Source organism: Pelecanus crispus, chromosome 4 (genome assembly GCF_030463565.1).
Source record: "Pelecanus crispus isolate bPelCri1 chromosome 4, bPelCri1.pri, whole genome shotgun sequence".
NCBI lineage: Eukaryota > Metazoa > Chordata > Aves > Pelecaniformes > Pelecanidae > Pelecanus > Pelecanus crispus.
The window spans coordinates 27675660-27698196 of NC_134646.1; the positions used below are offsets into that span (position 1 = coordinate 27675660).

The 22537-nt window shown below is 40.4% G+C and overlaps 1 protein-coding gene across 1 annotated transcript in view; it reads right to left on the reverse strand.

Moving 5' to 3' along the window:
• The window catches only part of EGF (epidermal growth factor), a 59978-nt gene that overhangs the window by 13934 nt on the left and 23507 nt on the right, over positions 1-22537 (reverse strand). Inside the window, exons 7-19 of the mRNA XM_009486232.1 lie at positions 22088-22213; positions 20954-21076; positions 17770-17892; positions 16418-16543; positions 15291-15427; positions 13216-13364; positions 11506-11610; positions 9571-9794; positions 5890-6057; positions 4989-5138; positions 4391-4540; positions 3341-3457; positions 2197-2322 (exon numbers count right to left, since the gene is read on the reverse strand). Of these exons, the coding sequence (XP_009484507.1) occupies positions 2197-2322; positions 3341-3457; positions 4391-4540; positions 4989-5138; positions 5890-6057; positions 9571-9794; positions 11506-11610; positions 13216-13364; positions 15291-15427; positions 16418-16543; positions 17770-17892; positions 20954-21076; positions 22088-22213 (1824 nt within the window). The remainder of the gene's footprint in view (positions 1-2196; positions 2323-3340; positions 3458-4390; positions 4541-4988; positions 5139-5889; positions 6058-9570; positions 9795-11505; positions 11611-13215; positions 13365-15290; positions 15428-16417; positions 16544-17769; positions 17893-20953; positions 21077-22087; positions 22214-22537) is intronic.

A 22537-nucleotide genomic window follows, 5' to 3' on the forward strand; every position in this document is an offset into this window, starting at 1 on the left:
TCCCCAGCCTCTCAGAGCATGCTACGCTGCTGCAGAAGCTCTCCACAAGGAGAACGAAGGAAAGGCTTCCCCATGAAACATAACGAGTACAGTAGAGCTGAAGAGAAGACTTATTTGTTCTAGATATATTCTCCTGGCATTGCTAGTCATAGCTTGCACCCTGGTTAAGTACTAGAGTACTGCCAGTTGGCATTCTTGCATTAAGACAGCAGAAGGGTTTGGGAGTGGGGAGTTGCCAACCCCTGTACCACCCGCCTGGTCCTGCCTAGCCAAAACGTTCAGACCGAAGGAAAGGGTCTAGAAACCTACAGGTTTATCCAGTTTGTGTAAACACTTAAATGAAGTGTGCCTCTGAATGACTATGACGAGGCGCTCTGATGACAAGAAGAGTTTCCAGAGCCTCTGTTAGGCTCATGTGTACCTCTCACCCACATCCCGCTGCACGCCGTCACCCTGCCTCCACACCTTCTCTAGCACAGCCCACGGCGGCAGCTCCTGCCAGTCTGGCACTCACCCCAGCCTGGCACCCATACGGTGCAAAGTGCCTAAGCACCCGCCTCAAAGGTGGGAACTTTGAAAGGGTTCACATACCAGAGGCTGGGAGCTTCTGATTCATTTTATGAACTGTCAGCAGAATACACATGCCAGGTCTACTTTGGGGAAATAAAATCACAGATCTACCATCCCAGTTTGTGTGAAATTATTCCTTAAACCACTGGGACTTTTTCTACAGTAAAGTTAACAGGATCTGGCCCAAAACAGTATAGAAAATTCAGAGCACTTTTAAAAGCAAAAAAACCCAGGAACAAAACTGTTGCTGTGTATTCCAATAAATGTGATTTTAACAACACAACATGAACTCATCCTGTACCATCTCTGTACTGACACATTTGTGGACACTGCGCATGCATGCAGGCGTCTAAAACTGAAGTACAAAATCACCTACTTACAAGTTTCTGGTTTTTATAGTACATTTCAATTCATCAGACACAAAATTAGTTTCAATTCTGTTTACATCATAACAACATTGCATCATTTATTAAATGCTGTGAAAACATATCTTACCATCTTCTGGACTTAAAGACTTCAGGAAGATAATGGACTGTTTTTCAGTAATAGCGGTAGGTACCACAATCATTCTAGCTGAGCAATTATACCACAGACAGCGATAGCCCAGGGCTGCCTGGGGACATGCCGTGTAGGTGGTGCTGGGACAACAAGGGGAGCTTGTCACTTCTGTCTGCACTTCCAAACATCCTCAAAGACATGAGCTCTGGATCTCTGACAGCTGTAGGCAGAATGCCTTCTCGAACCTCCTGCCTCTCACACTTTCCACACCCTGCCCATAATAATGATATTGTTCATAATTTTTCAGTCATCCTTATCTGTGTCAAAGAACCAAAGTCCAGTAAAGACTATGTAAGAATTGGGTCAAATTTAATGGACTTTGAATTAGGCTATAAAGGAGAAAGGGAAAAGAAAAGGACAAAAGAGAAGCCAAGACTGTCGTAAAGCGCTGAACAAACTGTGTGCTAGTCAAATACTGGGGGGGGAAAAAAGCTTCCTGTTCCCTTATATTCACTGCTAAACTGGATTAAAAAATTAAGAAATGTAGGGAATGAACTAAAGACCTGGCATTAGAGCTGGATGGGAAAATCAGTGGGTCTGATTATTAACAAGACTCTAAATGTACTCAAGTTGTCAGGGTCAACACCTTGAACCTGATGCCTACCAAACAGACCTGGAATTATTTGATGAGTATTATGACACACTCAATACCTGCTTCAGTTTATATTCATGGCAACGATTTTCAATAAAGCTCTACCTTCACCTCCACTTCCCTCCTCCCCTTCATTCTTCCTCTCTCTCCTGCTGTAACTACTAAAAAGAGTGCAAACACTGAGAGGAGGTATCCACTGACAACTACAGGCTTTGCATATTGATCAGTTGCTGAAGTTGCCACACTACAAACGAGAAGGAAAGAATCAAAAAGGAAGAAATTATAAATGTCCACTGTCTGGGGGACCCTCTGTTAGGATCCATACCCCTACCAGATTTTTCAAAAGGAACCAGAACAGCTCGTTTGACAGCTTCACATCTTGATGCAAAGCTAGCCCAGATCATAAGACATGTCTCTTGCTCATTCATCCTATCCCAGCCTTCCAGACACAGCACAGCCCTCACGCATGCCTGTACCATAGCAATGGACTCCATCTCCAGTGTAGCCCTCCAGGCATTTACAGACGTAGCCTCCTTCCGTATTGATACAGCCCGACACATTTCGATTACAGTGGTCCATATTTACAGCACACTCATCAACATCTGTGAGACAAGACAAGGAGATGGGACACATGGGTCATGAAACCATCAGGCAAATCTAATCGATAAAAAGAAATGTCTACATCATGAATCTCCCCCAAACTATGCCATCACTTATCATTTGTGTATCTGAAGCAAATGGGAAGAGAAGGGTTTTGTGGCCTTTTCTTGGTATGAAATTTGATGGGGATTTTCGGAAGAGCCTAAGACAGTCAACCAGCTACTTTCAGCTGGAGACCTAGATGTTCCACAAATACCACTTGCTTCAAAAAAAATCCCATTTGGAGGGAATGATCTTATTCAAAACTAACCTTATATTCTTAAACCCTACTCAGAGACACACTTTGTTTTGAGCTTAAAAAAAAAGTACCACAATGAAAAAAAAATTACCCCATTTCACCTTCCAATTTTTTTTTCCTTCCATAGCAACATAGACTCCTGTGAGTCTTCATGCTTAGCCACCAAATGGTAAATTGTTCTATTCTTAATGCCTTCCTGTCTTGACCTTTGTGAGAGAACAAAGTGCTTCCATTTTTATTGTAGGCAAGTCCAAAAACTTAAAGACCACTCTGAGCAATGTGTCGTCTGGTTGTTAGAGTCTCTTTCTAGTGCCAGAAAGAAACAAGGGCAGCACTTTTATATAAACATTACATCAGGAATAATAATTTTTAAGAGATTCCTTAATACATACTTCTAAATTATACTTCAACTATCATGTCTATGGACTGAGCTTTTATAATTAGGCAATTTTTACAAATAAATACATTATGCTTTTATTCCTATTAGCCCCATTATTGCTTGTTAATAGGATTAACACTCATAACTCAGGGGAAAATAAGGCATATGATAATTAGCCATTTCATCTCACATGCTCTCTGCTCATCCCTTTCAAAACAAACAATAGCATTGACCTTTCTGTGATGGCTCATGCAGCAGAGCTGCCAATGTGAGAAAAGATAGATTTTCTTCCTCTCCCCCATTCTACAGTTTTCCAGAAGGTTGTATTAATGTCTTTTATTACCATAGCATGCTTTCCCCTTCCTGGTAAATCCTTTCAAACACTGGCACATAGCCCCATCTTCCAGCAAAACACACTGTGCATTGATGTCACATTCTAGTGCAGTGCAGTCATCTTGATCTACAGCATAAACAAGAACAAAAACAAAACCACTAGATGCATTTGGACAGATCAAAGGAGGTACTGTATATAAAAAACCCCACCAAACAAACAAACAAGAAACTAACAAGAAAACCAGAACATATACTCTAACATAAGACTTTTACATAAGGTGTGTGAGAGTTAGAAGGGAGGAGTTTGTATTTTTGGGGTGGGTAGGGGACATCATATAGAAGGAAAATGGCCTTCTCCAATAATTCCATTGCTCATGGAACAATTCTCTTAAACCAGAATTAAGCCTTTTTCCAGATGCTTAAGTATTTGTTTCTTCCAAATCCCTCTCCCTCCCCCCCAAAAAAAATTTTTTTTAATGGTTGGACTTGATGATCTTAAAGGTCTTTTCCAACCTAAATGATTCTATGATTCCATGATTCTAAGTTTGAAACATAGCTCTCCAGGGTTAATGATGACAAGCCAATACAGTCATTAGGGCTGTTGTCTTTGTCTAGATGGAGTTGAAGTGTCATTTAGTATGAGGATTTCTGAATATTGTATGCAAAACCTATTGTACAATTTAATGATCTAGTGTCATTGAACATACGTAGAGTTCAATGGTTTTACTGCAATTTTGTTCAGAGGAACTTAATATACTTATAAAATCTAAGGAAGAGACTTTCACAAGTGTTCCAAATTGGAAATGCTTCTTCTTTAGACCTAGATAATATTATCAAGTTTTGCTGACATAGTGAAGGAACATGGAGACAAACAAACAAAAAGGCAGTCCTACCTGGCATAATTGCATAGACCCATCTTCTTGTAAGAGGGTTAAGATCATGAATGCCACCAGTCTTGACACTGAGCCTTTCTTCCTTTAAGGCCTATGATTCCTTTCTGTTCTATAAACCTGTTCAGAGCCTCACAGTAAATAGAAAGAAGACAATCATCAGACTCTACCTGATACCATGATTTCAGCCATCAACAAAATGCTGATTTTCTCCTTTTCCCCACTGTCCATATCCTTGAATATCCCACTGTTTTGCATGCTCCGCAGCGAGGTCTCTGGTGTTGGCATTGGCACTACCTCCTTGTGCACAGAGACACTTCCTGGAAAAGACAAGAAAAAAGTGACACAGACTATTTAAATTTACTGAACTAACTTTCTGGTTTTCTATCACTTGTTTACTTTCCAATAATCATGGTGGTTTCTTTTTAAAATAAACATCAGTATCCTCCCAGACTAGCCTGTTTCTGGCCTGAAATTGTTCCTAAAACCACTCACTGGTGGATTTTCTCAAATATAAAAGACAAGGAATGCAGCTCATTGCTCAAAATACTTGTCAGCACTGCACACGTCTCTCTTACTGTTAATAAGCCAAGTGAAAAATTACAATGGTCAGACAGCATGTTATTGTCCCAGGACAACACCCCAGTGTTTTCATTCTACAGAGAAACCATCATTCATTATGTAGAGCAAGGTGAATATTTTCCAAAGCTATCTGGCAGGATCCTCAAGGGTTTGGGGAAGGTCTTTTTTGGAACTGGAAGATTATACCTGCTGTTGTGTTGGAAGCATCCAGAGAATGACAGGTTTTTCCATCTTGAGATTTCCCAAATCCTGGATGGCACATGCAATTGGCAACTCCAAAATTGTTTTCACAGATCTGGTCACAGCCTCCATTCTCAAAAAGGCAAGGATTTGCCCCTAATGCAGAAAAACAGGCAACTTAACAAGCTGCTTCTTCAGTCAACATCTCCTTTTGGCTGTGCAGAGTTGAAGCAGTTGAAAAAAGAGTAAGGACTGACAAAAACTAGAACATCCAGGTTTTTTTATTTTTTCATTAAAAATATGCATATAGTAAAGCATAGATATTATCACCTAGCCTCTGGCAGGAAAGCAGATTCACATACTCTTTATCTAATAAATGTATCACTTTTTTTTAATTTCCTTTATTATTTATCCTTTAATATTTAGAGCCCTAACATTCCCTGAAAGAACATTGCAAGGGCATAGGGAACCTGTGATTACTCTCCCAATCCTGCTCTATTGAATTACTTTTTTCTGCTTACAGGGAGATTGTTGCCAACAGAAAATCAAAGTATTTGATCTAAAACTAACACATCTTACAAAATCTTTCTCCATGTCATTTGTTATTATTTGTGTGTGTTTGAGGGTGCTAATAAACTAGGACAAATAGGAATTAGAAGACTATGGTAGCCTTGTGGCAACTGATCAGCATCTATTCTTGGGCATCATCATAAATACACAAAATCTGTTAGCATTCCTGGGACACATGCCCAGATGATGTTTTCAAAAAATGCCAGTCCGACCATGCAAGGCCTTTTAAAGAGCCTATTTCTGAGGAGATAATCCTCTCCACAAGGACATCTATTCTACTGATATCATGAACAAGAGAAGGCTGGAAGGGAATGACTGCTTAATTTTTGCAGTGTACCTGGTTTCGCCAAAGGATGAACTACAACCATTGATGAAGGTCTCAGCATGCTGCCTCGAAGACGTACCCTGTTTTGGCCGGTCTTCTTGTCCACCCTCATTAGTGATGGCCTAGCCCAGTCAGAAAACCAAAGGTGATCCTCGAACACTGCTACATCAAAAGGGTGGCCTACAAAGAAATCAGATTTCTCATTTCCACATCTGTAGCGCATACACAAGAAACCATGTAAACAAAAGCAGCATCTCCATACAGGTCTACTTCTAACACAGTGGCACAGCCATATCCACTCCTCCACTTTGATGTCTCATGGGGAGGGATGAGCGTTCATGAATGATGAACCATGGGCACATGTTACTTATGCTCTTAGCAGAGGAGGCTATGACACTTGCCCGGCTCAGTACAGTCTCTATACTGCTGGTGACCTCCAACCAGCTCAAGTTCACAAGACGTTTCTACCTCAGACATCATCATTTCTTGAAGCAGCATTGGGATCAGCCTTTCAACAGTGGAGTGCCTCCCTCCTCTGCCAGTAAGTGGCCCAGCACAGAGCTGCTGAGGTACACAGCTCCTTTTGCAGTCTTCACATAACAGGGAGGAGAGGAGCTCATGACATGTGTTGTCCTGCATAAGAGTACCAGCAAGGGGCAGCCTGGGAGCTACAGACTCTAGTTAGCCACGGGCTCACAGTAGGATCCCAAAGCCAGTGTGTGGTCTCTGCAAGTGCCAAAAGTACACACAAGTGCAATACAGTGGTCCACACATACATATAAACATGCACAGACATTCACTAGCCAATTCATCACAGTACAAAATTCAAGAGGGGAATTAATTTTCCTCACTTCAGCCAACTAGCAGCAGTAGGCTGTGACTAGTCAGCCACTGTCTGTCAGCCAGCTAACACAAACCACAGGATGCAATAGATCATCCAGGTAGCTTCCTCTCTTTTCACTGATTACAAGAACCTAGACACCAGCTTAGACCAGGGACCTAACACTTACATGACTAACAGGAGGTGAGAGAAATCCCACCCCAAGTTCAGTGTAGAGCAATTTTGCCTTGGTAGCACAACATTATCTGCACTAGGAAAACTCAGATCCCTAGTTTGACTTCCAGAGAGAAGCTCAGCAATTCAGAATCCAAAGGACACTTTCATATATAAGGGCAGGCATACTTATAAAGATCTTTGCAAAATGATTCTGACTCTTTTTAATATCTTTGTCATGAGAGAAATTTGTCATTAGTCTATATGGGACTATGCATTCTTTCTATACATTTAGAAATCTCCTGCTTTCAAGTTAGCCTTTGGGCAAGCTTTTTGCAATTAAAGGTGAGAACACACTGTTCTTCCATGGATGTCAGCCTGGTTTCAGAGTGGGTGCTTCCTGGCTGAAGCAGGTTTGCTTTGTCCTTGTCCTTACTCACATCACAGTCTGAATATGCACCTCACTTTGTACCACTGCAGTCTGAGCCCCTCTGAAAGGTATGTTTTGTAGGCACATGATTTTGTGATCTGTGGTTTTGGTTTTTTGATGTAGACCTCAACTAGGTGACGTTTAATTTCAGTAATGAAATTGGGATCCCAAAAGGTATTCGTTTAAAAAATAAAAAATAATTAAAAAAAAAAATTAAAGCCAAGCAAACAAGCAAATAAAACAACAGATAAAGTAAAACCCTGGAGAAGGAATATGTGTTGGTATATCTTAAATACATCACAAACAAACTGAAAACAAACTGAAAAAACCCACTCCTATGTAAGACACTGTTTAAGTGTTCTTAAGTGTTAAATTGAAGAGCATATTTTTATTCTGTTAGCACTTCACTACCTCCACTGAACCATGCTTAATCTCTGGGTGTGGTTCTTAGTGTTTCTTCCCATGAAATCTGAGCAACTAGCCCAAGATCTAGATACTGTCCCCATCCGAACACTTACAATTTTAGGACAAACAACACCCCACTTTGACCAGCAATTCCTTAACCTCTTAACTTATAAGTACATTAAGGATTAAAAATAGAAGTATAGTGTCATCAATGGAGGTAGCAGGAACAGAAAAATGAATAATCACATGAACCCTTTCCACAACAGTGCAAACCCAACCCACTGCATAAACAAAAGGAATGGTTGTGTTGTTCACTGCCTTGGGTGGGTGCTTACAGGTTGTTTTACTTACAGATGAAAACAGTGTTAGCAGAAGAGCAGAAATAATTTTACCTGCTTTGCATGCAGCTATACTGAATGAATTCTCAGTACAGGGGCACTAGAGGGAGCTGCTGTAATAAAAATTCATGTTACAGCAGAACACCTATGAAGTGATGCCACCTTCCCGCCCTCCAGTGTACAGCTGTCTAAGAACAGAAGCTGAATTCTAGTCTCACTAACAGCATTAGCAAAACATCAGGATATCAAATCTCTCTGCCTCTCTAAATTCATACTCCTACAGGTCTGCACCTCATCTCTTCCACTTCTTTCCATATAGGTGCTGATGTCCTTTTCTCCCACCTCCAAACAGCCATATCACTGCTCCAAGCCCAGCTCCTTTCCCATACCCTGTGTTTCTCCTGCACTTCTAGCTCTCCTTCTCTGTTTTCTCCCCGTAAGACACTGTCTCATTCCTTGTGGAAAAACAAAGTGCAACTTTCAACAGGCTTCAAGGTCCTCCCTTTGCAGATCAGTTGCAAGGTGGAGTGTACAGCAGAGTATGCGCAGCAGGGGCAAAGAGGAGTGCTGGGAAGTCACTCTGCTCAGGACTTTTGATGTCTTATGAACTGGAGAACACTGCTCCCTCCAAGACCTCACTCTGCTCACCTTCAAACAAGTGGGAGGGCATCTGGCTTAGGAGATGAACACAAGCTTTCCCAGAGCACAGACTAGAACAGCAGCTGCTTAATAGAATAACCGTAAAGTCTTTACCCGTTGCAGTTGTGGTATTGAGCCAGGAGTCCTCATTCCGCCCATGTTTTGTATGCACACCTACACAATGGTCCCCTGAGAGATATCATGCACAAAGGGAATTGTCCTCTCCAGAAACTAATTTTCTATGTATGAGATTCTTAAATACATGGTTTACTTCAGATGTGGTACAACATCAGTTCCTCATTGCTAATACTTCTGTTCTCTTGGTCCAGAACAACACAGTTACGTGTCAAACAACAGACATCTCAGCCTTAACAACTACCAGTATATCACATAAATCATTCTTCCATTCAGTGTCTATTGTGTATTTAGAACCATCCCAGTGTTCAACACTGCAGATGCAGGTTCTTTGCTCAAGGACCTTAACGGCCAAGATTAATTCTTTTCCAGCTTACGTCAATATAACTCACTGGTGTAATAAACACAGCAAAACCTGAATTACACTAAGCAGCCATGCATGGAACAAGCAAACCACATTTTTAACTTTTTCCTTCTTTTCATTTTTCTGTAAAGGCAGAGAAGTTCTCTGTACAATGAAAAGTGGCTGATCGCTGAAAGCAGAGAGTGTTAGAAAGGTGTTCTTTTGCCAAAATTAATAAATAAAAGTCAACTGGGTAACAGAATGAAGAAGTAAGTGATGCCATTAACCTCAACACGGAGTTGCATGGGATATACAGCACAGCCACTGGCCAGTAATTCACATGCACATATGCAGATACACACGCACATTGACAAGCAGCAGTAGGTAATCATCAACTCCAAAGCCTCACCTACATCATTCTGTGCAAGAATTCGACGACCAGAACCATCCAGGTTTGCGCTCTCAACCACCGACTGCTTAGCATCACACCAGTACACCTTGTCGTCTAAGTAGTCAAGAGCTATTCCACTGGGCCACACCAGACCAGTGCTGGCTATAACCTGGCGATCAATTCCTTCTAATGAAGAGCTGTCAATCCGGGGATTGACCCCCATGTCAGTCCAGAATAATCTCCTTTAGAAAACAAAATGCATACAGGAAGTCAGTAAGTAAATGTTTGTCCTCCTCTCCATGGAGTTCTTTCAAAGCAGAAAGATCAGATCAGAGCAATACAGGCTTGAGGCACATGAGAAAAAGTGCACACTTCAAGCAAGTATATTGGCTGCTGATCTTTTCACACTTGCCACAAGACTCCAGCTGATTACACTGGGATTTATGCAGAATCCCCACTCTGTTCGTTGGCACAAAACCTTTGAAAAACAACTCCTGCCGCCTATGCTAACTGCCAACACTTCATATCTGCTTTTTGTATTTTCCATGTGACCGATGATAGTGGTTTAGCAAACCCAGACAACAGAAGACAATGCATTAACCAGCCACTTGTCTAAACAAGCATGTAACAATGCACATATGGAACCAAAAATACCCACCACCCATGGAAAGCAAGCAACAGTCCTCAGGTTATTTTGATTTTAAAAAGTAAACCAGTATCAGGTCCAGCCTCTTTTCTTCTTTTAATAAAATCATGATTCTCAGTCTCTTTCTAGAATCCTGAGTGTTACTCACTGAGTGCTTACTGTTTTTCAAAGAACAAACAGTGCAAGATGGCCACTTAAAATTGAGATAGCCAAACCCACAAATTACTTCTGAAGTTTGGACTCCAGTCTTCCTAGGCATCAGCTGCTTTTGTCAGGTTTACTGACATAACTCACAGATTCACTTAGCTTTATTTACATGAGCAGTTTTACTGTAGCCAATGGAGGGATCAGTATTCTCAATAGTTTTAATTGTGTCTCAGATCTCTTTTAAATGACTTTACAATTATAGACATTGTTATAATGTCTGTTCCTCCTTTCCCCATTAACTTTCTAATAAGGAAGGTTTTAGTGATGTTTCCTCCTCCCTTTCCTCTTATAGTCCTTGCCTCTACCAATAATTCTAATAAACAATCTCCCTGAACCTACTTGTTCTTAGATGTTTTGCTGCAAAATGTCTCTATCATGTTCAACCTCTACTGAAAGATTCTTTCAGATCTTTTATGTACAGAGTGAAGCTAACAAAACACCCTTCCTAACTCAGCTTCATTCATCAGTACTTAGTTACAGCAGGATATGAGCATCAAAAAAAAAAAAAAAAATCAACAGATTTAAAACCATCCGACTACAGGCATATTGACTGAAATCCATGGGGCTTTGCCATTAATTAAAATGGCCAGAATTTAATCAATAGGTTAAACATTCAAAACTCCTTTGATCATCTCAGCACTAGATAAGAAGATATAAGGTGCATTTAAATCAAAACATCTCCGAAACAGTAGATTTGGTTTAGTTTTCTCAGGAACTGAAACATGTCCAAAAAACTCTTATGTAAGCACCTTTGGTTAAAAGTGCCTACCTTTTTCACACTAATAGATACGGAACCATCAAAGCTTGTAGTGTGGTGCTTACAACTGTCAGGGTGACTTCAGTCACCTGTGCTTTTCTTTAGCTTAAAATGCATACAATAGCTTTAATGCTTCTGGTATTTTTTTAAATCTATATGAGAAATTAACACATCCCAACTCACAAAAGAAACCCATCAATAAAAAATTGCAGTTCACACAGCTCTGACTATCCTAATATGAGACTAATGCACTTTTTGACTGCCAAAAAGGCAAGGCTGGCATGCTCATTTTTAAAAAGCCTCCCCAGTTATTACACAATTAACCGGGTTTATCATTCCTTACTTAGCAAATGGGTGAATGGCAATCCCTCGGGGCTGGGAGATATCCCCCCAGATGATCATTTTTCTTTGCATTCCATTCAGATTGCTCCTTTCGATGCATGCCTTCCTGCAACACACACGGCACTGTTAGGTCCTCCCTGCTATCTTTTTAATTACCTTCTCAGACAGAAAATACTGTTTTTTCATTGCTTTAGTTTAGCAGAAAACTGTAATAAATAACTTTACAATGACAGGAAATAATCCTGCTGATGCAGGATGTCTAGTTGTTTTATCAACAAGTAATTAATGTTACAGCCTCATTATCTGGCCCAGGGAATGATAATAAAATACCTGCTGCTCCTCAGGAGACATCAGGTTCTCCTTTTTTGGGCAAATAATGAGTTTGAAGTATGATCACCCATAGATGAATGTTAGCTTTAAAGGGAGTCAGGAGGAAAACAAGCTCCTAACTGAATGGCATTATCAAATGTATAAAAAATTTCTTAAAAAATAGTACTTTTATACAGCTTTTTTCATCCAGAAATCACCAAGCAATTTACATATTATATCTATTTTACAGGAAAGAATGAAGCTAAGGTCCTTATGATCACTCCTAAAGTCTATGGCAGAGTGAAGTATAGAATCTATGTTGCCAGTCTACCAATCCAATTTTTTTCCAGAAGACTGTACTTATGGCTACAAACTTCACCTTGCCAAACAAATATCAGCCTCTACCTGCAAGCAAGCCTATAGCCTCCCATGCCTACCTGAATCTGCAAAGAAAGGCCACACAAAGATGGAAGGAGCAATATATTTGTGCAAATGTGGAATACAAACAGGCAAACGCAGTGAGTGAGAAGGAAGTGGCAGATACAAATTCACAGCTTCACCCTTGACTCTTGTCTTACAGAGACGAGCACCACAATTTCCCATTTCACAGGAAACACTGGCATATTTATACAGGAGCACAACTGTGTAGACAAGATTGCACCTAACAGCAGGGAAGTGGACTAGCAGCGTATTTTAAAGGGAGAAGGAGGGTAATCTGTATATTTAAAACCATTTTGTATTGACTAATAAAATATGGGTCATCCTGAAACATCATGACCACTCTTTAAAGAGTCTTCGTTGTGTATTCTGATCTGAAACTGCCTTTTCACCAAAGGTTGGTTTTGTTTCTCTCTGTATCAAAGGTTAGGTATCAGCTGAAATATGAAGTAGTATTGTTTGCCAGTGGCCATTCCTATTTTATCAAAGACTCTCATTAGCTTAACGGGGCTTGATTCTAGCTGTCAACAATGCTGACTTCTGTCCAAGATGTACTTGGTGCAGTAATACTGATTATTTTTATATATATATATAAAGATACACCTATATATACACACATGCAGTGTATGTGTATAAATATGAGTGTATACTTAATGTCACACGTGCATATGCACATACAGATATGTATACATGCAGTACATGCTTTAGATTCCTTGCAACTGTGTCCAAACTTTGCTTCTTGGAAAGACAAAGATAAAAATACAAAAGCAGACTCAAAGTGATCTTCCAGCATTTCAGTTTTAAAGACCCTTCCAACTGTATATACTTGAGATTACAGCTACCCAATCAGCATGTGAAGCATTACTGAATTTAGAGTGATATCTTAGCTATTTCTGTATCACCAGTCATTTATTCCAAATATTTTATGGCATGCTTCAACATAAATGCACTGTGGAGCATGTACCCTCTGTCTGTCCAATACAATTTACGGTTAATCCAGTCCACAGCAAGGCCTTCGGGTGTATCTATAGCTTCATGAACAACTTTTTCACGATTTGAGCCATCCAGATTAGCTCGTTCTATCCATTTCAAGGCGGTGTGAGCAAAGTAAATCTGTGAAGAAATAACAGACGAAGGTGTTATTAGTTCCCATCTTGCTTTCTGTTCTATTTCCCTTGTCTAATAGTTCCAGTTCTAAAATAACTTCATCATCTTGAAAGTTCCCTGAACTGCTTATTCACAAAAGGCTGCACAGGTAACCTGTGATCCCTGATCAAATAAAAAGGCACTTATCCTTCAACCAGGATGACTTCTACAGGCAGCTTGTACTTAGCTGTAAATCCTGGTTGCCCTATATACAGCCCTCTGAATATCCTATGTTTTTGTTTCAGCAAGCAGCTACCTCACATGAAGCACAGCTGAGGAAGCAAAAGTAGGAGCAGGCAAAGAGAAGCATGCTATCATTTCACTGGCTGCTCATTTTAGAAAGACGGGAGCAGGGAGAAGAGAGTAGTAGTGTATGCGTGTCAGAGCTGGGAATGGAAAAGGAGTTATATAATTGCTTCTATTTTTTTCCTCTTTCAGCCTGCACCTATCTTAATTTTTTACCAGGTGTCTATTCTGTAAGGTTCTAACATTTCCAGAAGAGGCTTCTCAGTTTTGGGTCAAAATAAAAGTTCTCTGCTGGTGCAGAAACAAGGTTTGTGTTTTTCAAGGATGAGGAAAAAAATTTGTTCTTGTATTTGATATCCAGAGGGACCCAAACACTGTATGGCAGAACTATATACAAAGCAACACTGAGGTTTTCTTTGCAAATGGCAGCAACAAAGCAAATAACTTTGTTTTGATGCTAACCATGAGGCCAAACAAAGCAGGAGGGAGGCCTCTAGCATTAAACCACCTAATTCAATTACCATGGGAGAACAGAGCGATGCCGAGTTAATTTACCTCGGACCTCAGTTCTGTGCCACCAGGACCAGGCTGCTGCAGCCTGGCTGGCCCGCTGCACATCACCTCACCTCCGCGCCGCCCACCCCACCGTCGTGCAGAGCTTCCCACAGAAGTGGAGCAAGCGTGCACACCCAGTGCCACCGGCGCAGCTGATTTACATTCGGCACGGCACGGAACAACTGCTAGCTCCCCAGCAGGGCCCTATTTCGGGAGCAAGTGGCGATGGTCCAGCAGGGCCTGAAACGATCCTCCTGTAATGCAGATCTGGTGACATTCGCGTTTGTTTAGCTGTGTCCGTCCAGGCCTTGAGATGTTTCCAGCAACTTAACTGAGCTCCTCATCAGCCTTCACTGTACCATCCAGTATCTTTTTGTAACGCTTTTACAGTGTAAATAAGTCTCACTGTGGGAAAAAATAACTATCTGCCACAGAAGGTTTAGCAAAGCACAGCTGAACTCCTTCCCAACTCTACAGGCAAGGAGTAGGGCACTGGGGTGCGGCCACACAAACAGCTCTTTATGCAGAGAAGAATCCTGTTTCCAACAGTAACGTCTTGCAATATGAGGAATATGTTTTGTAAGAGCAACGAACCCAGCAAGTGTTCAGCAGCTTTGTTCCATAATGCCAGGACATGGGAAGTAATTCTTGTTAAGATTACTTCTACATTGAGTAGGAATTGTAGGATGTAGCTGTACAGAAGAAAAGATACTTTTGCTTTTACAGCTACCCAGTGAAAAAAGCCCCACAATATATTTCCAGAAAACAGTACTGAAATCTTAAGGGAGAAAACTGTCAATCACACAAAAGTTCTTTGAAATTGAAATCATGCCTGAAGTGAATTTAGAAATCCCAATTCTCTGTGAATTAGCCATGTAAATGTACAAAGCACATTCAGTCAGTCAGTAAAGGATGAAACTCTTCAACTAGTGTTTGGCATCCTGTAGCAGTTGTGCTCCTGGACATGCCACAGAACAACGAGCAGCACAACGTGTAATCTGGATCACTGACAGCAGAAAGGTTAAGGCACATGAAAGCCCAATCCATTTGTCCTTGCAACACTTCAAAATCCTCTCATTTTTAATGCCTTACCTTATTTTCCACTGGGTCAGAGTCCAGTGCTAAGACTATTCCCATCTGCCAGTCAAGTAAACTTGCATAATCTGTTCCATCAAAACTGATCTGGCGGATATCTTGGCCGTTTGCAAATAACAAAAATGGCTTAGGACCTGTTGATGAAAATTGGCCCATATGTTAATTCCTAGGTTCAAAGTGATCTCTAGCCTGCATTACTACCTAGCTAACATTGTATATAAGTAACAGTAGAAGACAAAATGAAGAACAGAGGCACAAAGAAATTAAGACCCTTGTCCTACATTCCACTTATGTCAGAAACCAAAGATAAATGTGAATATGGGTTTTCAGCATCAGTGCCTTGCCCAAGATCAGCCTCAAAATTGTGATAAAGGCAGTCACTAGCCCCTCTACATTTCACACTGAGTGACTTAGCCTCAAGACAATCTTTCCTCTGCATTTCACAGCATCACCATAAATGCCAGAACACTTGACTTTTGCGCAATGAGAAGCCTTTCACAGTGAAAGCAAGAAAAATGCTGTCCTCAAAAAAATAAAGCTTCTCCCTTATCCCTCAATCAAATCACAAACTTCCTCTTTCTTTCTCTCTCTCATACAATTGCTTATGCCTTGCTGGTCACCAGGGTCTCCCCTTTTCTCAGAAGAAACAGAAGGGACTGGAATCCAAGCACCACGTCAAATACCTGGGCTTCCTGGGGCCAGTGGGGGAGAAATATCCTTGTAGGGAAGGTCCTTCAACAGACTATTCCTTGCCCTGTTCACCTAATGTAGACACCTCAACCCCAATTCTGTAACAGTGGCCAGAAACTACACACACATTTATATGAAGGTACAAAACCCTGAATAGTGCAGATAGACCTCCACAGTACAGGAATCCAGAGTGAAATGCAGAAGTTGGATAATAGACTGAATCTTCTGTGAGGGAGACTGAACAACATGCTGGTGCTTGTTCTGGTATATTTCCAAAATACGTTATTTTTCCAAACAACTAATACCTCCCAAGTTTCACAAAGCAAACTAGAACCAGTGAAAAAATGGATCCCAGTTATGCAATCCACTTTAAAGGACCCTAAAATGTTTTTGCTTTTATTGGCAGAAACATGCAGGCATACCAAGATACCGACCTATAGCAGTGCAGTGTTTTCTGTCTCGCTGAAGCTTATATCCAGGAAAACAAGCACACTCCCAGGAGGACGGGCTTAAAGAAGAACATATCTGACTACAGCCACCATTATCTGGAGATGTGCAACCTTAAACAGAGCATTTGAAAAATTTAACTTTGCCATGCTAAGAAAACAAATACAACAAAATCAGAGGTACAAGCAAGAGAACAATTCACTCTGCTTAGGATTTTTACAGTGCAAAACATCTCAGTGACTGAGGGATTTACTGAAAGGTCTCCTGCTGAAAGCAGAAGTCTAGTGAAGTGAAAGCAAATTAGTAGTAACTTCTTCCAGAGTTTTTCCTGAAAATTCACAACACAAGATTGGGGGTAAGGGGATGAGGGGTTGGGATATATGAAGAGGACGTCCACGTGTTTATTATTTCAGAGAACTCTTTCTCCCGTACAAATTTCATCCCATCTGCAACAAGTAACACGTTTTATCAGACTTTGCACTCAATGCAAAGAAACAACAAATTAATGCCCTTCTATCCCCAGAAGTTAATTACACTATGATGGTGAATTCATACTTTCTAATACAACAAACAATGATTTCATACAAAAAGAAACTATTCTTTCTTCTTGGGGCTGTACAATGGTTATAGCCTCAATGCCAACCTGAGCTTACTCAGTGGAGTGTCCCTAGCAAAACAGCAACACTGACTGAATCTATGTATACAGTACAGTCCACAGTATGTAAGGGATGTAAAAGGGGAAGGGGATTTTTCAAGGTGTTAGGCTGGCATTGATGGAGCTATCCTGACCCATAAGAATGAAAAGATATAGTTGAAAAGCTACAGTTCCCTGAATTTGGTAAGCTTGCTGGAATGTGAAATGACAGATTAGTGGGTGTAGCAGCTTCAAATATTCCGATTGCAAAAATTCCACTTGTAGGTAATTAGATGAAATTGCTGTAAGTTAGAGTGACTCTGAACCTGGGTTGCATGACGTCTATAAAGTCATCTTCAGATTTCACCGAAGCCCTAATTTTGTACCTATATTTCCCCTCATGTATACAAATTTTAGATGTCTCCTGCAACAAACATCTGGGAGATGCCTTGATCTGTGCTGACAACTAAAGAATTTGGCCTGCAAACGTCAGATGTTGCTGCTAAGAAACATCTATTAGAAAATGAAGATGAATATTGCTCATCTCAGCACTCAAAGCGCCTGACATTCCATTGCCTTCTATCTTGTACAATCATCTGCAGCTGTGCAAAATGAGTGTAAAATGCCATCATTCGATTCTGGATCTCAGTGCCAAGAACAAAGAGAGTTTGGCAGTCACTACGGCTAGAAAAAAATGTTACTTACCCGTGCATGTTTTGCCATCCACTTTGAGTACAGATCCTTCAGGACAAAAGCAAACAGGCCCTTTAGATGTCTGAAGGCAACCATGGCCACATTCGGTGTTGTTACTTGTACAGGAAATCAGCTCTACAGTAATTCAAAGAGGAAACAAAAAACTTAAATGATGATAAAAATCTTTACTAAGCCCCCCAAAAGAGATGTTAACACTTTCTTAAACAGAAAAATAAAAAGAAAAAAAGAAAAAGAAAGAAAAAGAAAAAAATATAAGTGTCATGTTGAGAGTAAAACACTTCTGTGGTCTTTGTTTTGGCTTGTTTTGGTTTTTTCCAAAAATTTTTTTCCCACCCTCTCCTAATTATAGCAAAGGAGAAAGCCAAAATTGCTGGGTCCTGAAGCTATTATACTGATCAGCTTTAAATTTTCCAAAATTGTTTGAAGATGTGTTGTCAAAATAGAAATAATTTAGAAAACTTTCTTTTTTACATTTCATCAAAAATAGATCAGGTTTTGAAAACTACAAGGAAGTTATACTGAAAGAATAAGTATAAAACACAAACAGAATGAGGAAAAACTACTTTCGTACTACTCCAAGGGTAACAGAGCTAGAATCAATGAAAACCTTCCAGAAATAAAGCTATGTTCCTTAGTGGCAATTTTTGAAGCTGTAGGGGCAAAACCATCTGAGGTCCTGGCAATCGCTTTCCTTTCCATTATAATTGTTGGAGTGCCAACATTTTTTGAGTATTTCTTTAATGCAATTTCACAGGATATCCTCCTTCCACCTTCTGTATTGCAGTGCTGCATCTCGTTATGCCAATTCTAGTGCCATATGGCAATGCCTGCTGGAAGACTGGAACTAATGCAAGTTTCTCACAGCTGCTTCTTTGAATCAGCTGCATACACTGGTTTAAACGGTGCATAGCTGTTGCAAATATTGCTTCTCCAGGGCAACTGCACTACGGACTGGATTGTTCTAACCCATTAAGCACATCGAAGGAGGTCAAGAAACTGATGTTGTGTTTCTTTCTGACTACAGCTTGTGGCTTTAGATGAAGAGCTTCGTACAGGACTTGGTGGACAAAGCATCAAAATGTCTGGTCAGCATGTGGACTTCTCACCTTGCATCTCTCTCAAGTTGCGTAGATGGTGACATATCTGCCTTGTGCTGCAGTAGTTAAGGAGTTATACTGTCCATGCTGCATCCCTAGCCTGTGTTAGAAAAACATTATTTTCTATCTAATTTGAGCCGCTCAAAATGTAGGCATATAGTTCAAGCTAGTCATCCAGAGTAGGACTGAGTTGCACAGTGTCTAAGTGTTGTTTTGCACACAAAAGGCTATCCCACCTCCCAATAGCCTCTGGCTGCAGGACTCCCATAGGTCTTCTGTCACACCTGGCTGCCTTCTGCAGCTGTCACACACACCCTGGACCCCACGTTTGGGTGACTGAATCCTACTCCTGGCTCCCTCTTAATAGAGAGGGAGAAGTGACTCTTGGAGGTCTTAAATAGACACACTGACTGCTAGACTCTGTTAAACTGTTACTTTCTAGTAGCAATATTTAATATGCCCTAGGTCCCGATCCTGCCACGATCCAGACTGAACTCATTGGTATGCACTGGCACTTCTACTTGGGGCATATACCAATGTTTTATTTCCATGGTGTCCTGGTTTCGGCTGGGATAGAGTTAATTTTCCTCCTAGTAGCTGGCATAGTGCTGTGTTTTGGATTTAGTAGGAGAATAATGCTGATAACATGCTGATGTTTTTAGTTGTTGCTAAGTAGTGCTTACACTAGTCAAGGACTTTTCAGCTTCCCATGCTCTGCCAGGTGCACAAGAAGCTGGGAGGGGGCACAGCCAGGACAGCTGACCCAAACTGACCAAAGGGCTATTCCATACGATATGACGTCATGCTCAGTATATAAACTGGGGGGAGTTGGCTGGGGGGCAGCGATCGCTGCTCAGGGACTGTCTGGGTATCAGTAAGCAGGTGGTGAGCAGTTGCATCACTTGTTTTTCCTGGTGTTTTTTTTCTCTCTCTCCCTGTTTTTCTCCTTTTCATCATCATCATTATTATTATTATTATTGTTACATTTCAATTATTAAACTGTTCTTATCTCAACCCACAATTTTTCTTACTTTTGCTCTTCCAGTTCTCTCCCCCATCCCACTGGGGGGGAGTGAGTGAACGGCTGCGTGGTGCTTGGTTGCTGACTGGGGCTAAACCACAACACATGGAAGCAAGGCAGAAGGACCCTTTGCTTATGCCTAAGTTTCACTTCATTATGAAATAGAAAAGTGACTGGGAACATCCCAAGACCCCAAAACTTGAATGCATTTCACATTTTATGGTCTAGTCTTACTTTAGAAAGACTTAATTCATTTGTAGGCTGAATATACACAATGCTGAATAAAGGGAGAAAAAACCCCTTCACCTCTGACTCTTATTATGACTAAAATATGGTCCTTGAAGCTTACTGACAGACAGATCTTCGGGTTTTCCCTCCACTTCTCTGTGTTCTCTGCATTTAGTTTATTCACATTTATTCAGCTTCACAGAGGTTCCTGGTTTACGTACCCACGTTATATAGATAAGTTCTCTCAGGCACACTTCTTATACACAATTAATTGATAAAAGGAAAAAAAAAAAAACAAACCACAAGTGCAGCCATCCCCCAGAATAAACAACTTCATGAGTACTTCCATGTGTCTTATTCATCGTAAACGGATGCACATGCATTTAATTTCATTAATTTCATGCACATTAGCAATGCTATCAACCCTGATTTGAAGAGAAAAAAGATGATGCTGTAAGCTGCTCATTCAGAGACTGTGCAACTTGTTATGCAGACAGAGTGAGCCAAATTCAGAGACCACATTTAAAAAGACATAACTGCTTATCCACCTGGAATGTGTCACAGAGCCTAGTCTGAGCAAAGAGGTCTCTCTAGAGACCTGACTGGGTTTTTTTGCTCCTTGAGAGGCTCACACTTGATTACTGACATGTAACTTGCACTTCCTTAAACAGCATATCTGAATTTGGTTCACTCAGTTTAAGCTGATCCTACTTACATACTAAGGGATTGGAAGCAAGCAATGCAACACACAAAACTTTCAGTGGTTCCAGTGGTAAATGAGGACTCTCCAATATCATACTTGAGTCATTTATGTATTACTGCTACTTACCATGACATGTTTTCCTATCAGGCAGCAGAACAAAACCTCTCGGGCAGGTGCAGTAATAGGAACCAGGGATGTTCACACAGCCCAAAGTACAGCCGTGATTCCAGAAACCACATTCATTGATATCTGCCAAAAGAAGACTTGCTGTGTCAGCATAATGCCATCAACCAGAGTCAGGGAATTAGATTAATGAAACAAACTAACAGTCTTCAAGAAGTACCTCTTTTTCCCCTTCATTTTACAAAAATATGTTGGTCATAATAAATGATAAAAAAGCAAGTTTGCAGATCTTATTCAAACAAGCTTTAAAAACCTTCTAGCAAAACCTACTCAGGCTGCATGTGTCCAGCATAGGTGCCTAGAGGACTTTCAAAAGTGTGCCTTGCCATGCAGATTCCAGTGCCAGCTAAATCCTGTGTGCACTCAAAATATTTACATTAGACACTTTCTTCAGACAAAAATTCTTTTTAAAAAATCCGACTCCAACATGACTTAAGTAAAATTCTCAAAACACAGAAGTGGTTTAGAAGTTGAAATTCAGAAAGCAATCCCCGTGAATTTCCTGAGAACTGGATGGCTGCTGCTCAGGCAGGTCTGTAAATCCTGTAAGCGAGGAATTCTGATGCCTTTATGTTTTTTCAAATCTGGTTGTGTAGTCAAAGAGATGCTTCTAAAAGTGATATGTTAACTATTATTAATAGTACTGTTAGATTTTTATTAAAACAATCCAGATTAAAACATTTAGAAACATGTTAAGAATTTGTGTCTTTTTTGAAAGTGGGACTTAAGACAGCCATCTTGTTGCAGGATTTTTCCATGTTTCACCTTTGGTGATACATTTGGTTTAGTTTTTATTTAAAAAATTAAATAAGCACCCATAAGCACATTTACTTATCTGAAGCTCCTTTAACTACTCAGGCTAAGACCAAAATTTCTTGCAAGAATAGCATTTGTGACATACTCATAGGTCTTCTTTTAGACTATTTCAGAACCTGGAAGGACACAAAACTGAAATGGCACAACTGGAATTTTTAAGACCTCAGAGTGTTTTTTCATACTCAAGATATGTGTAAAGTAAAAGAACAGGAGAATTTTTTCATGTGATGAAATAAAACTGATGGGAGATTCACGTATTACCTTCACAAAACTGTTTATTTCGACTTAAAATAAAGCCACTAGAACATTTACACCGATGAGTCCTTGAGTCTGGCCTGCAGATTCTTCTTCTGCACTTTTCTTTGTTTAGATCACAGGTTCCTTTTTCTGGAAGAACAAATATAGTGTAAATGTAATCGAGTTCTTACCATATCAACATTCAAGGAGAAACTATCTTGAGCAAAGATGCTCAGTGATGCGTCATCTTCTCAACAGCTACTTGCTCAACCCGAGGAACTTCTTATTACTAGAAAATAACTTTTATTATTTTCTATTGGCAAAATCAGGCCAAAAAGTCACTATAAAAATGAAAGTACTTGGAAGACTAAGAGTAGGTCTGTGCAAACGATCATTTCTAGCTCCATGTCAGCACAAGCAGATCTAGAGAGAGCCTGAAGTAGGGGATGGTTTGGTTTGGGTGCATATCTATAG